Source organism: Ochotona curzoniae, unplaced genomic scaffold (assembly GCF_017591425.1).
Source record: "Ochotona curzoniae isolate NIBS_2020 unplaced genomic scaffold, NIBS_Ocur_1.0 contig_43, whole genome shotgun sequence".
Taxonomy (NCBI): Eukaryota; Metazoa; Chordata; class Mammalia; order Lagomorpha; family Ochotonidae; genus Ochotona; species Ochotona curzoniae.
Genome location: NW_024466218.1, coordinates 30,675,116 through 30,691,359, shown reverse-complemented (window position 1 = coordinate 30,691,359; position 16,244 = coordinate 30,675,116). Strand labels below are relative to the sequence as shown.

Genomic DNA, 16,244 nt, shown 5'->3' with positions numbered 1-16,244 from the left:
TTTCCTGATGCCCAGTGTTAGAAATTTAGTTCCAGTAAACTGCTCCTTGAAAGGACATCTGCCCTGCGCTTGCGCTTCCCCCGGACCCACCACTCCCCGCATCCGCGGCGCCACTAGAGCGCAGTCGCCTGCGCCTGCGCAAAGCCCAACTTCCGCCAGGTATTACTCAGGCTTCAAGACTAGCTTTAGCAAAGTCCCGAGCTGCTGCCAGAACAGGACGGGGTGATGACTGCGTTGTGCGCGTGGTGATGACGGAAGCGGAAGTGCTCCGGCCGGAGGCGGGCCTAGACACCGAAGGGGCTCGGGATTGCGGAAGTTTTGAAGAGGGTCGGCGGCGGGTTCTCGCAGTGTTGTTTTAAGAACAAGTTGTGGAAAGAAGACCTCCCCCGGAGTGGGGCTGTGACTACAGGGCACGGCCCGACGCCCCTGCTGCTGGCTCTCCTCGCCCCTTGTGTAACCCCAGGGAACCGCCTCTCACCTCCACCATGTCATCCGCCAGCCCCAACCTCCAGGTATGGCTGCTGCTCACCTGCCGCCGCCCGCGGGGCCGGAGCCGAGGGGAGGCGCGGGGAGCGGGGCGGGTGGCGCGCCCCGGGGGCCCTGGGCTCGGGACACTGTGGACAGAAATAGAGGAAGCAGCCGAGCTGGGACCACAGCCTGTCCATGTCTGCAAAGAAGAAGGAAAAACTCAGGGTTTTGCTTGTTTGTTTCTTTGTGTCTTTGTTTCTTTGTTTTTGCAAAGCTCCGCTCTTGTCCCTGCTGGGAGTAGGATGGATGTGGGTTTTTGGAGCTCAGCCCGGCTCCCCGAGCTCTGTTCGGGAAGCAGCCGTGGACGGCTTCCGCCTTGACCTGGAGGGTCGAGCCTGCCTGCCCCCAGTCGTTTCAGTACACGCGTTCCCTGACTCCCAAACTGGATAAGAGTGGGGGGTGTCTGTGCTTCCTGTCTGTCACTGTCCCCGTGGTGAGCAAGGCATTGATAGGCGAATTGGGAACTCCAAAGGTGGAGACCTCGGCGTTGGTCGTCTATAGAGCGACTTTTTCTAAAAGGAATGTGTGTAACTGTGTAACCCCCAAATGGGTCTGGGACTTAAGAGTCTAGGGCGTGACTGGGCCTGGAGGACTGCCAGGCAGTGGGTACCCAATTGAAATGCCCACCTTGCTTGCATCTTGTCTCGGGCTTCCAGTAGTGTGTGGGCCGGGCCTTTCTCGTTGAATGCCTGATAACAGGTGCCAGCGGTAACGGGATGCACTGGGAAGCCAAAGCCAAGGGTCCTGGGGGACTGAGCTACCTAGACAGGAAACAGAGTGGGGGCAGAGGCCTCCTCAGGGCCTCTGTGCTCAAAGTGGGCCTGAACGAGCATGGAAGTGACTGATTTCTTAGAATTAAGAAAAAATTATGTGTTGCTTCCTATCTGTGTTTTTCCCACTAAAGTGTCCAGCTGAGATGGACCAATTTCCACTTAATCCAAGCATTTCCTTCAGAAAGGATCTTTTTGGTAAAAGTGTCTTGAAAGCATGTTTGTCCTTTTGAGAATTAAAGGAGATTTCAAGTGCTCATCTTGTCATCACCCTTGCCAGCTGTCAGTTAGCCGGCGTTGTCCTGTCAGCTTTTGTTGGTCGCAACGTTGGGCGTGATCCAGTCATTCCACAAAGCGACTTCCATCCATTTGCAGATACCTTCCCTCTGCCGAAGTGGCCGGGTTCTTCTGTAATCAGAGTGCATCCTTCTTGAATGGGATTGTTGGGTATTCTTCAGGGAGTTATCTTAGGGACTGACCAATGTTCAAGACAGCATTGCCAACAGGAAGAGTGTCAGGACAGAACTTTATTGCTGCTTGACTCACTCGTGTGTATCTCATTCAGTTTCTTTTCTTTTGAGGAAGAGAGGGGTTCATATGGAGCAGATTCATACCTGCTGGTTCGGCCCCCAAATGCGTGCGGGTCAAAGCCAGGGGCAGGATCTCGCAGCACGCCTTGGCTGTGTCTGAACGGGAACCCGGTTACACAGCCATCGTTGCTGCCTTCCAGCGTCCTCAGGAGCAAGAAGCTGAAGCTGAGAGCCAGGGTTGCCCTTGAACCCCGGGCACGTTGACGCGCGCTTGGATATCGTAGCTACTGGGCTGAAGTCCTGTCCCTTACTCGGATAGTTTGAAAATCATTCAGATAAAGAATCAGCTATCCACTGAACAAGACAAACCCTCTTTAGCCAGATGCTTGTAATCTGAAAGTCAAAAAAATTACAAGTAATTTCACAAATGCTGTAATAGAAGGTAGGTGAGTGGGCAGAAAGGAAAGGCGCATCCCAGTCTTCCAGGGACACAGGAAGTGCTTCCCAGCAGGTGCTGTGAGCTTGGATGAAGCCAAGAGCGCTGCCGCTGTGTGCTTGGTGTTCTGTGTGATCCCAGGCCTCGGAGCACCTCTGCAGTGTGAGCGTTCTTCCAGTGTCTGTGTCAGGTTAAGGTTTACTCCCAGACGTAGAGGTGTTGAGTGTGTGGGATAGTTTTAAATCTAGGTTTTTGTGCTTAGAACTCTAAACTCCCTACATAATTCCACTATTTAAACAAGAAAGTAGAATGTTTTCTAGGCAGAGAACAACAGTCCTCAATTCAAAGGTGTAGAACAAATTCCTTCAGAGGGTTGGGGGAAGTTGCAAGCGTGTAGCATGAAGTAAAGCTAAGTGTACTCCATCCTGAATGGTGGGTCCCCTGTGCCAAGTGAAAATGTGGCCATGGGAGTTACTACAGGGCCAGTGGAAGTCCAGAGGGAGGTGGTTCCATCGACACTGGCACGGGCTTTCTCTGCAGCAGGAGGCCCGTGCCCAGAGCCTTGCAGAAGCTGGGATTCTGCAGCAAGTAGTGGAATAGGGTGTTCTAGGCAGACAGGCCTGCCAAGTTGGACTGGGTCGTGCCAGGAGTTTGGTATGATTGGAACTTAGTGTACAGGTGGTGGCATGGGCCGGAGGGTTAGGCCCTGTCACGGGGAGGTTCGTGTGCTGCATAAACAGTCATCATCCTACTCCACGTGACAGCCATGGGGGGAATTGGCCTGTTCAGGTGCTGTGTGTTAGCGTGGAACTCTCCTGTGTCCAGGGAGAAGCTTGACTGGAGTCGGGAGACCAGTTAGGAGAAAGAAGATGGTCAATGGCCGAAAGTAAGGGGCCGCATTAGTGTAGCACTTTTATATTTTAAATTTATTTATTTTTATTTGAAAGGCAGATTGACAGAGAGGAAATACAGAGAGAAACATCTTGGTTCACTCCCCAAGTGGCTAAAACAGCCGGAGCTGAGCCAATCTGAAGCCAGGCACTTCTTCCAGGGTCTTCCCCGCCTCTTCTAATTCTGCCTTTCATATAAAAATGGAATAAATGCCAATTACTCCAAAATCCGTATTTGCATCCAGGGCTGCTCAATCTTAGTTCTACACATCTGAATTCAGATAATGATTGAACATTTCCATTTGACTGTCCCTGAGGCCTTACTTTTTTTTTTTTAAATTCTATTCATTTTGAGACAAAGAGAGGAGACAGAGAGTGAGCCCCCCACTTGCTGGTTCACTCCTCATGCTCGCAGGGGTGAGGCTCAGGTCAGCAGCGGGCAGGTCACACCAGGTCTCCCGTGGAGCTGGACTCAGCGCCCTCAGCCACTGCCAGCTGCTTCCCAGGGTCTGGACAAGCAGGAAGCAGAACCAGAAGTCAGAGTTGAACATTCAGCCCGGGGACTCCAATATGAAATGCAGGCATCGTGAGTGCTGGGCCAATTACTTACCCTGCTCCTCCATCCCAGTGCCAGTTACTCACCCACTTGTTCTTTTCTACCACCGTAAACAACTCCTGCAGAAATCCAGGTGGGAACAGGTGCAAGCCTCACTCTCCTCACTACTTCTTCTCTGATGATGCCTTTCTCATTCATTCAAAGAGGTGCTACCCAGTGCAGCAACTTAGTGGCTAAAGTCCTGTCTTTGCATCTGCTCGGGTCCCATATGGACATCAGTTTGTGTGCTGGCTGCTCTACTTTCCTCCTAGCGCTCTGCTTTTAGCCTGGGAAAGCAGTGGAAGATGGCCCAAAGCCTTGTGACCCTGCTCCTGCATAGGAGACCCAGAAGAAACAACTGGCTCCTAGCTTCGAATCAACTCAGCTTGAGTCATTCCAGCCATTTAGGGAGTGAACTAGCAGATGAAAGATTTTTGTCTCTCCTCCTCTCTAAATCTGGCTTTCCAATAAAAATGACTATATTTTTGTTAAAAACTTTCTTTATTATTATTATTTTAGATGATGGTTACATAGTTGATCAGGATGGGAAGGATCTAGGGCTAAGGAGAAGTGGGTGTGATCATTGCTTCCAAACTTTCTGTTTCTTCCCATTTCTGCGGCGACGGGAGAGAGAGGCCGTACCCAGTCTCCCAGCCATGCCAGTGCCTGAGGATGGGGACAGCCACCCGACAGCAACCTGGGCCACCATGCGTGCGTCCTCCAAGGGTTCCGCCCGGGTGGGTGCGATAGTTCCAATGTATCTTTTTTTTAATATTTATTTATTCTTATTGGAAAGTCAGATATACAGAGAGGAGGAGAGACAGAGAAGATCTTCTGTGATCTTCTGTCCAATGGTTAACTCCTCAAGTGACTGCAACGGTCAGAGCTGTACCCATCCGAAGCCAGGAACCAGGAGCCCAGAGCCTCTTCCGGGTCTCCACGCAGGCGCATGGTCCCAAGGCTTTGCGCTACCCTCGACTGCTTTCTCAGGCCACACACAGGGAGCTGGATGAGGAGCAGGGCTTCCAGCATTAGAACCAGCGTCTGTATGGGATCCCGGCCCATGCAGGGTGAGGACTTTAGCCACTAGGCTATCGTGCTGCACCCACTCTGTCTAAAAAATAAAGTGTAAGTAACTATATCTTTTAAAAAGCAAAACAAAACAAAAAATGGAAGTGAGTGGTCTCCTGAACGCTAAGAGGAGACACTGTGAAGGCGCTTGCTGTTCCTGATAAGTGCTGCAGGAGAGAGTTGAGAAAGTGTGAACATTGGCATGTCCAAAAGCATTACTGTGCGGGAGCATCGTGAGCCTGGGGCATTCTTCGGGATTTTGCTGCAGAAATAAAGATCTAAGTGAGATGGGAGCGAGAAGCCTAGGAATGGCTTCTAGGCACTGAGGACAGTGAATTCAAGAAATGAATCTGAAACGGGACTTGAACTGGTTTTCTGTGGAGGCATAGTGGCATGGCACCCTCAGTGGCACGGCATACCCTTGGTTACGTGCTGTGGAGGCGGGACAGGCTCGGAGCACAGCATTCACTGACAGACAGCTGCTAGGACGTGTTTGTTCCTGAAAAGTTGACTGCACAGTGTACCTGGTTTCAAGGTTTTCTAAGGTGGACACATCATGGTCTCCTCATCTGAAAGGGGAAGTCCAGCTGCTCACAGCCTTTGAACTTTCATGTTGATCTCTGGGTCCGGCCTGACCCTGCTGCGGGAAGTCACCTGCTCCTGTGCTGGCCATTGTGCGAGATTTGGGAGTGTGAAGCAGACCGCAGCAGGCGTCGCTCCTGTTCCTGCCGGGCTTTGCATTCCAGTGCGAGAAATGGGCAAAAACTGGGCCGAGGAAACCCCGTGCGTGCGCACACAGCGCACGTGCCTGGAAGGAGTGGGAGGGGAGCTGTGCTACATTTTGAGGTGGACAGAGAGAGAGGGTGCCAAGATCACTGCTGTCATTTCACTTTTCAAATGTGTGTGACAGCCAGGGCTGGAGCCGGAAGCTGGCCAGCACTCCAGGTGCCCTGTGTGGGTGGAAGGAGGCCAGGGCCGGGGATTGACCTAGGTACTGTGCACTGCAGGCAGCGTGTTGACCGCTTGCCAGGTGCATTTTAAATGGACTAAAGGGGATAGTCATCAGCCATAAACCATCGAAAAGTCACGTGGCCAGGGCTAGGGGGTGGGCATAACGGGCAGTAAACAGATGTGAGACCCAAGCACGAGCTCCTGGAGCCTGCCTCAGTGTTTCGTAAGAGGAAGAATCCACAGAGCCGACTAGGAGGTAGCTGGCAGAGAGATGAGAAAAAGCCGGGAGAACGTGCCTGCGGCTGGCAGCGGGCAGTGTGACGACGGAGGTGGGCCTGCAGGCTAGCATCGTGAGTCTCCATCAGCAAGGAGAGTCCCGGCGGCACTGCGGCGATGGCGCTCTGCTGCCATGAAAGGACGTGCCAGGGACTTGGTAAAGGAACACTGTCTCCTGGTGGAAATACCCAGCTCAGACAATTTGCTAGAGATGACAGAACTGGACTAACCAAAGGGAGGAAGATTTTGAGAAAATGAATTTTTTTTCACTCATTCAGCAGTGGTGTGACCATCAACTGCCCGCCAAGATGTAGGCCCCATGAACTCCAGGTGGAGCATGTTCCCAGGCAGCTTAGCTTAGTGAGATGTAGCTAGGAAGTACATAGAGAAATAAACGGAGCGCTAAGGATGGGATAAGCCTGTGGGAGTGGGAGAGCTGAACACAGGGCTGCAGCCTTGCCACGGCGGGGCACTGACGACCCCTGGGAGGACTTGCCCTAGCACAGGGACTGGGGACCAATGCGCCCATATGGGATCCCGGGCGTGCAAGGCGAGGACCTTGAACCACTTGCGCCACCACGCCGGGCCCATCTCGGAGTGTTTTAATCATTCCTCTTTATTGTTTTGTGTATAGTTTTAAAGTTTAAGACTGGGCCTGGCGTGGTGGCCTAGTGGCTAAAGTTCTCGCCTTAAACAACGCCAGGATCCCATATGGGCACAGGTTCTAATCCCGGCAGCTCCACTTCCCAACCAGCTCCCTACTTGTGGCCTGGGAAAGCAGTCAAGGATGGCCCGGGGCTTTGGGACCCTGCACCCATGTGGGAGACATGGAGGAGGTTCCTGGCTCCTGGGTTCAGATCCATACAGCTCTGGCAATTGCTGTCACTTGGGGAGTGAATCATCAGACAGAAGATCTTCCTCTCTGTCTCTCCTCCTCTGTATATATCTGACTTTGCAATACAAATAAGTAAATCCTTAAGAAAACTGAAGTTTAAGGCTAAGTTTAGTGAAAATTTAATGCTGAGATAATTGTAGGTTCCTATACAGTTGTAAGAAATACTTCTAGGAGATCCTATGTACCTTTCACACAGTTGTATCTTGTAAAACTAGTTGTACAATATCACAACCAGGAAATTGACATTGGTGCATTCCACAACTCTTACTCATATTTTCCCAGTTTTAACTTGTGTGTGCTTCCTGTGAGGTTTTATCATGCGTGGGTTCCTGTCTATGGTACCATGCGTGGGTTCATGTGTATGGTATCATGCGTGGGTTCATGTGTATGGTACCATGGGTCAAGACACAGAACTTCATTCATAAAGATCCCTCTTATTGCCCTTTCATAACCCTAGTCATCTCCCTTCGTCTTCTGCTCACAGTCCCTGTCCCCAGGAGAACAAATCTGCTCCCTCTCTCTGATTCTGTCAGTCTGAGAACATTACAATAAATGGACTCCTACGGTGTGCAGCCTTTGGGGTCGGCTTTCACACAGTGTGATTCCCTCAGGATTCCAGATGGTAACAGTCCTGTAGCACATGGTCTAAAACTGATCAGCTGGGCCTGGTGCCATAGCGTAACAGTTAAAGTCCTCACCTTGAACGCACCAGAATCTCATATGGGCGCCGGTTCTAATCCTGGCAGCTCCACTTCCCATCCAGCTCCTGCTTGTGGCCTGGGAAAACAGTTGAGGATGGCCCAAAACCTTGGGATCCTGCACCCGCATGGGAGACCTGGAGGAAGTTCCTGGCTCCTGGCTTCGGATCAGCTCAGCTCCAGCTGTTGCAACGGCTTGGGGAGTGAATCATCTGATGGAAGATCTTCCTCTCTGTCTCTCCTTCTCTCTGTGTATCTGACTTTCCGAAAGAAAGAAATGAATCTTTAAAAAAAAAACTGATCAGCCTCCGAAGGACAGCTGAGTATTCATGTGTGGGTGTTAATATGAACATAAATCTCCATTTCCTGGGATAAATCCGCTGTAGTACATTGGTTTTCATAGGCAAGTTGTGAGTTTAGTTTGTAGACAGAAAGCCCAGCTGGCTTCCCAGAGTGGTTGTGCTTTTACATCCCTCTAGCAGTGTGTGAGTGACGCGCTCTGTGCTCACCAGCATTTGATGTTGTCAGTATCTGTTAACCTTAGCCTTCCTGACACACGCTGCTGTCTCCTTGGTTTTGATGCTGTGCTCCTGCTGTCTGGTGAGCTTGCACACGGCTTTCCTGGCATTTACGGCTGTGTGGCTCCTCCGGGACAACAGCTGTTTGCGGCTTTTGCTCATTTCCTTTTTCCTCTTTTTTTTGGAAGGTTTATTTATTTTATTGTAAAGGCAGATTTACATAGAGAAGGAGAAACAGATCCTTCATCTGCTGGTTCACTCCCCAAATGGCCAGAGTAGCTGGAGCTGTGTCAATCTAAAGCTAGAAGCCAAGAGCGTCTTCTGTGGCTTCTGTCTCCCATGTGCAGGGTCCCAGGGACTTGGGCCAGCCTCTGCAGCTTTTCCCAGACCGTAAACGGGGAGCTGGATGAGAAGTGGGAGAAACCAGGATGCAAACTGGCATCCATATGGGATGCCAGTATGCAGGTGGAGGACTGAGCCATCGTGGTGGTCCCTGCCCATTTTCTTTTTTTTTTTTTTTTAAAGATTTATTTTTATTATTTTTTCATTGGAAAGGCAGATATACAGAGAGGAGATACAGAGAGGAAGATCTTCCATCCGATGATTCACTCCCCAAGTGAGCCGCAACGGGCCGATACTATGCCGATCCGAAGCCAGGAGCCTCTTCCGGGTCTCCCACGCGGGTGCAGGGTCCCAAAGCTTTGGGCCGTCCTCAACTGCCTTCCCAGGCCACAGGCAGGGAGCTGGAAGGGAAGCGGGGCTGCCGGGATTAGAACCGGCGCCCATATGGGATCCCGGGCGTGCAAGGCGAGGACTTAACCACTTGCGCCACCGCGCAGGGCCCCCTGCCCATTTTCTAATTGGATTCTTTAACTTGCATTCTAGATACCGAGCCTTCAGTACATGTTTTGCAAATATTCCTCCCAGTCTGCAAATTATCTCTTCATGCTTTTAACAGGATCTTTTGTAATGATTTGTAAGTTTGATTAAGTCTAGTTTTTTAGACATTGTGCTTTTGATGTGAAATCTAAGATTCCGCTAGCCCTAAATCCTGGAAATTTTCTGTTTTTACCTGAAAGATTTAAATAATGTTACACTTAAAATTTTATTTCTGTAAAAGACAGAAAGCAGCCCTCTGCTGTTCTACGCCCTGAATCCCTGCCGTGCCCCCAGCTGGCTCAGGCGGAAGTTGGGGGGTGGGAAGGCCATGCGGTCGGTCTCACGTGGGAGGTAGGGGCTTGATGCGTTCCTGCGTGATCCTTTCCCTGCTGCTTCCCAGGATGTCCAAACCTGGGACTGGGGCAGAGGCTGGGACTTGAAACCTGAGATATGGGCTGGGTGTCTTAGCTGCCAGGCAGATTCAAGGGCAAAAGACCCCTGGGTTTCTGCTGCCCATGTACAACTTCTGCCCTGTTTCCTGTAAGCAGCCAGTGTGCCGTCTGTGTGTCTCATGTCGAGTGCGTTGAGTGATCTGGTGTGAGTCGGTTCTGTGAGACGGAGGCAGCCACAGGTTTGGGGTCTGCTGCGATGTGGAACCAGTCTCTGGTAGATGCTGGGAGGGGTGTCGGAGGATGAGACAGCGCCAAGGGTTTGCTGTCATCCATGGTTTCCAGCGTGCTCTGGAGTTCAGGAAACGGCCTTGTTGGCTAGGAAGCATGACGGCACTGCCAGTTGTCCTTGTTCATCATGGACGTTTCTAGAAGATGTGAAGAAGGAGAACATAAAAGCTCAGGGAGGCTGACTTAGCAGGCCTGCCCACCTGCCCCCTGCGTGTGCTGTGTTCCTGTTTCAGTCGCACCGGGTTGCCAAGTCGTATCCTGCTTTTGAAAATGTTCATCGTAAACACTTTTTGTGTCGTTGCAAATGTTTCTTGGTATTATTTTAATGATCCCTCAGTATTCTGTTGTGTGGTAGCCTATTGCTACTTAAGATTTAAATTTCCAGGTTTTGTCTTTGATATTTTTAAAGATTTGTTTTTATTTTTATTTGAAAGAGTTACAAAGAGAAGGAGCCAGAAGTCTGGAACCTGGAGCTTCTTCCCGGTCTCCCTGGGTACAGGAGCCCGAGGACTTGGGCAGTCCTTGACTGCTTTCCCAGGCCACAAGCAGAGAGCTGAATGGAAAGAGGTGGCTGCTGGGATTAGAACCGGCATGCATATGTGATCTCGGTGTGAGCAAGGCACCGGTAGCTGCTAGGCTACTGCACTGGGCCCTAGGATTTATTTTAATTTGAAAGAATCACGAAGAGAAGGAAGCAGGAGCTTCTTCCCGATCGCCTTCATGGGTGCAGGAGCCCGAGGACTTGAGCATCCTCTGCTATTTTTCCAAGCCATAAGAAGGGAGCTGAATCTGAAGCGGAGCCCCCAGGATATGAACTCAGATCTGTACCCCCATGTGATGTGCCTCAGGCAGAGGTTTAGGATGCTGTGCCATAGCATTGGCTATTGTCTTTGTTATTTAAAAGACTTCTCTTGTTATTTGATTTTTTTTTTAATTCATGATTTTTTTATTAATGTGTTTCAGATGCAACAGCCTTTAAGATTTGAAGTTTCCCTAAGTGACTTTTTAATTCTAAGTTTTCAGATTATCCAGTATTTGTATGTACCCCTGAGCTTGACTTTAGCTGAGTGAAAGTTATGTAAGACTACTAAGGGTTGGTACTAGGTGAAATAGTGTCAGATGGCAGTTTATCCATATATCATGTAATTTGCATTTGGTAAAGTAACAATAAAATGCAGCTGTGATTTAGATTGAGCGAGCAGCGGGGTTTTGTTTTGTTTTGTTTTTGATGTTGCTTTTATTTAAAAACCTTTCATTGTGATTATTTCAAGCTTGGATTTTTACTTTAATTGTGATCTTGTTGTTTTGTCTTCCTCAAACAGAAAGCCATTGATCTGGCCAGCAAGGCCTCCCAGGAAGACAAGGCTGGGAACTTCGAGGAAGCCCTGCAGCTCTACCAGCACGCCGTGCAGTACTTCCTGCATGTGATCAAGTGTAAGCGAGCGCGAGCTTTCTCACCAGGACACTGAAAGAAAGCCTCACTCCATTTCATTCACAAAATTGGAAATGCAGTACCAGAAAATGTAGAACTGTGCATTGGCCAGAAATTTCCCCACTTTCTTCCAAATAAATTGAGCACTCAGGCTTAGCTAACAAATGTGAGCGCTCGTAGCTTGTGTAACGAAGCACCTTCAAATGTCATGTGATCAGCGGAAATCGTTTTTTATTTTACTGATAATGAACCTGAATTTTGTGACCTTCATAACCGTTTTCTAACCATATTGTTTCAGAAATAGTTTGGGAAATATTCCGTGTATTTCCCAAAGAGTTACGAGTTACTGTATGGTTTTTGTGAGCTGGGCACCATTCTAGGCACTGAGGATAGAGTAAGGGGGGGTGGAATTAATGAAAATTCCTGTCTTTAAGCATCTTAAGCTTATGTTTGAAGGTTTGTGTCAAAGTAGAGCAAAACCGAGAATGAATCATTAACACATTAGATAAGCAGGGCTAATGCATTGTGCCCAGTGCTGAAGCCTACCTTTGAAAATAGCCCTGAAGGTCCGGCGTGGTAGCCTGGCAGCTAAAGTCCTCACCTTGCACATGTTGGGATCCAATATGGGCACTGGTTCTCATCCCAGAGTCCCCGCTTCCCATCCAGCTCCCTGCCTGTGGCCTGGGAAAGCAGTGGAGGACGGCCCAAAGCCTTGGGACCCTGCACCCGCATGGGAGACCCGGAGGAGGTTAAAGGCTCCTGGCTTTGGATTGGCTCAGGTTTGGCCATTGCAGCCACTTGGGGAGTGAAGTAGCTGACTGAAGATCTAAAATAATAAAATCACCGTGCTAAGATATGTGTGACATACAGGTTTCTAACACTTGTTATGTTCTCAAAACTGATATGGAAATTACTAATACCATTTCACTTCTGATCCATATTTCCTGTGTTGGACAGACAGCTTTCAGATGGAAGGAGAGAATAGGAAATTAACAAAGTACAATCCTCTTGCTTTGCTCAGTTTTTTCCTTTAAGGCTCATTCAGTGCTGACGTCAGCCGTGCCGGGGGCAGGGGGAGGAATAGCAGAGCGCCGGTCATCCCTGGTGTCTGTGTCACCAACGAGCCTGCCAGCCTCCCCAGCAGACACTTTGCTTGTTGAAAAACGTGAGCTGAGGCATTTCAGCATTTTTATACCAAATGCTGATTAAAGAGGCTCTTGTTTTCCTTTGTTAGATGAAGCACAAGGTGACAAGGCCAAGCAGAGCATCCGGGCCAAGTGCACGGAGTATCTTGATAGAGCGGAGAAGTTGAAGGAGTATCTGAAACAGAAGGAGAAGAAACCCCAGAAGCCGATGAAGGAGGCTCAGCCCAGCCCAGCTGATGAGAAGGGGTACGTGTGGAAAGGTTCAGTTGCGTGGGAGACTGTATCTTCTTCACATGTATAATTAATTAATGCTGTTCTTGATGTTTATGTAATTGAGAATGCTGTATACCCACGTGGAATGGGGGAAAGTGGATGAGACAGTTGCTTCCTTCTTTTTTTTTTTGTCTTCTGTATCAGAGAGAAGGGGAGAGGGCTACACCTAGCAGTCTAACCACGTCAGTACCTGGGCATGGGGGTCACCAGCGAGGTCATCCTAGGGTCCCCAATATGGAGCCTGTTCTGAGGGTCCTGCTCAAATGGTTTCGATAGTTCTGAGACGTTGATTTCATTGCTCCAAAGTTGAGGAAATCCTTCCAAGGTTCATTGGCTGACATAGTCCACGTTAAAGCTTGCTGTCAAAGCTTGGCTGGAAGAGCTGTCCAGTTTGTTCTGCCCTTGTGGTACCAGATGTCCTCTGCGGGCCTCAGTGCTCTGTCGTGTTCCCCACGCGCATCTGGGCATCCGAGGACGCCCAGTTCCGACACATGCACTCCCTGGGATTGTCTGTGACTTCTCCCTGTGCTTGCAGTTTTGAATCCAGTGATCCAGCTGGAGGGGTGCGGCCTCCAAAGAGACTCTATCAGAGGTGACCCCAGCCCTGACCCCTGTGTGTTCCAGCCAACATGGGGTCCGGTTCATGGAGACTGTGTCTTCTGCCTGTAGGAAGTGTTGGCAGACCATGCCTCATGGGCCTAGGTGATCTGCTCCAGCCTGTTTTTGTAAATAAATTCTGTTGGAACATAGCGCAGTCATTTCCCTATTGTTTGAGGTTGTTTTCATGCTGTGGCAGCTGAGTAGATTGGTGTTACAGTAGAACCTCAGTGTCCACAGAACTCAAAGGCTGTACAGTCTCTGAATATTAAAACCCATGTGGGGAATTAAAACTCCTCGGCAGGGAATGTATCATTTACAGTGTGCAGTTTCTTTCTTGAACTTAGAATGTGTGTAAGCAGAGGGACCTTTTCTAGGCAGTGCTTTGGGAGCGCTGTGGCTGCTCCCATAAACTGTTTTAGGAAAATATGGGGAATCTAAGAACCAGAGCTGACTTAGAACCACAAGAGAGAGTCGAAGACAAGTATCAGCTCATTGTTTTGTACTCCTGACATCCCAGCAATGTTTTTTTTCTTCAGCACCTACAGCACCATCTTAATAAAAAATCAGGTCAGAGTGTGATTGAATTGTTGCACTAAGATTTAGGTTTTCTTGCATGAAAGGATGTTTAGTGTAAGACAGGGCTGCAACCCAGATACTAAGACATTGAGAAGCATTCAGTTCACCTACAGTGCCAGGCCCGCTGTCTGCCAGCACTAGTGCCTCACTAACACAGTAGTTCTCTTCCTGTCTGCTCAGGTTCTGGTCTTGCTTGAAGATGCAACAGTGGTGCCCCCTGAAACGGGTGCTTATCTGGGAGTGCCAGTTCTCCTGTTAATTAGATAACAATATTGGTTACTTGGTTACCCAGCTTGACTAGTTTAAGCAAAAGGGATTTCATAGAATATTGCTTTACAGAGTAAAGGGGCCAGAAAATCAAGCTGGGATTCCTCATTCCCAGGAGAGATACTTGAGCTGTCCCATGGTGGGTCAAGGAGGGACCCGACAGTAAAACAGCTCAGACTTCCCCACCCCCTCAGAAAAGCCAGTGTGTTCACCTCAAGATTCGGTTTCCCTGTGAGCAGTCCCACAGTGCCGAGGGACTTGGGTCCCATGCAGAACCCTGGCCATGAGGGCGCTTTGCAGAACAGATCACCTTTGCAAACAGCTCCAAGGGGTGAATTTAGCAACTGCATCTTTAACCATGTACAGTCAGCAAAACTGACTCATTTTAGCCTAAATCCTTATACGTGGTTTTTAAATGATGTAATGAGGTGAGTTTTGGTTTATCACATTTTCATTCGAACGTTGTGTTAGGATGTGTTTCTAAAATGTTTTCTGTTACACTTTCATTGCTAGAAGAAACGTGAATTATTTCTGTATTTTTTTCCCCTATTGTGAACAGTGAGGGTATGATTATCCTTGCAGTCACTGCTTAAGCTGATTTTAAGTTATTTCCTCAGAATGAATGTGAGATAAAAGGAACTTGACTGGCCCATGTGTTCATTGAGTTCAGTTCCTTTTCAGCGGGAAGCTCACGCGTCCTTTGGAATGCCCCAGCTAAGGGTTATGGACCTGTTGCCCTTTATAGCCAACGTTCCGGGGTTTTGCCACACTGTGACTTTGTGTTCTGATTTTGCCTGTCCTGATGTTTTTATGGTTCGCAATTCTGTGTGGCCCATGCATTTGTGAATTCATATGCGTATAGGTATGCCATGAGGACCTGGAGTTGGTTCCCAACCTCATTCTGGTCTTTATGTCCTTTTCACGTTCCCGACACCCTATTGAGTGATAACGTGCCTGCTTCCTATTTTATTTAATATATTATTGAATGTCATAAATGTGAATGTCTTGTTTTGTCATTTAAATTACAAATATTTTGGGTTATCTTTCCTACATTTTGCCTTATTTGGTAGCGATGAGTGATCGTTTGAACATATTAAATTCTTTCTATTAGGAATGACAGTGATGGGGAAGGAGAATCTGACGATCCTGAAAAAAAGAAACTACAGAATCAGCTTCAAGGTTGCTTTAGATTTCATTTTTTTAAAACTTATTATCTTGTTTTTGAAAACAATCTTTAGTGAATTGTCTATTTGTAGCATCTTCCCCGTCCCCCCACATTTAAATGAATTCAAGACTTTTGGTTCTGGAGTCATGCTGGCTTTCTTTAGAGCGTGCTCAGAGCTAGCACTCTGAGATCTGTAATAGTTCAGTTGGGCTTATTTCTGCCTTTAAAAGGCTGTTATTTAGCTTCCTGTGTCTCATTCTACTTGTCCCCTTGTAGAGAACGTATCATTTATACTCTGAGCTATCTACAGAATCTGATGGACTAAAATTTACTGTCAGACAAGCAAGCAGAATAGATTAGAAATTACACTTGGTCCTTATTGCTGGTGCTGGGCTGATAGTTGATTCGTGTTTGCCACCTGCTCTCCCTCACCTGCTTCTTGGTGCTTTCATTTATGTTTATCTCTTTACATTGCCATTGAACTCGTTCTTCTTTGACCTTCCACATTTTTAGAGGCACTTGTATACAAGTGCCATATGGAGAGGGTGAAGGTTTTGACTCCATTCCAGTCTCTGAGTTCCACACCACAATCTGCCATTAAAAGCTTTGTCATCACGGGCAACAGCCCTGACCTCCCAGAATCTGACTTCCTATCCTTGAAATGGAAACTTCCTTTCAGGGCTAGTACAAGATTTAAAGTGGTGTGAAAACTACCCCGTGTTATATCTGACACATTCATGGGATTCAGTAAACTGGTGGCTACGTATATAAAAGCATCAGTTTGGGGCTGGCACAGCACAGCAAGTGTAAGTCACCACTTGCAGTTCTGATGTCCTAAGTGAAGTGCTGGTTCTCGCCCCTGCTGCTCTGAGCTGCTGATGCATTTGATGTGCCTGGGAAGGCAGCAGTAGGTACTAAGTACTTGGGTCCCTCCCTGCCCCCCCATGTGAGAGACCTGGAAGGAGTTGCTGGCTCCTGGAATTGGGTTGGCTAACCCTCAGGATTGCAGCCATTTGGAGAGTGAAAGAGTGGATGGAAAATAACTCTGTGTGTGTATGTCTTTTTCCCT

At 48.6% G+C, this 16,244-nt stretch overlaps 1 protein-coding gene across 1 annotated transcript in view; it reads left to right on the top strand.

Annotated features, from left to right (window-relative positions):
- Positions 1–285: 285 nt before the first annotated feature.
- The window catches only part of VPS4B (vacuolar protein sorting 4 homolog B), a 29,995-nt gene continuing 14,036 nt past the window's right edge, over positions 286–16,244 (top strand). The window contains exons 1-4 of the mRNA XM_040985095.1: positions 286–512; positions 11,040–11,151; positions 12,384–12,540; positions 15,122–15,189. Of these exons, the coding sequence (XP_040841029.1) occupies positions 486–512; positions 11,040–11,151; positions 12,384–12,540; positions 15,122–15,189 (364 nt within the window). The 5' untranslated portion in view covers positions 286–485. The remainder of the gene's footprint in view (positions 513–11,039; positions 11,152–12,383; positions 12,541–15,121; positions 15,190–16,244) is intronic.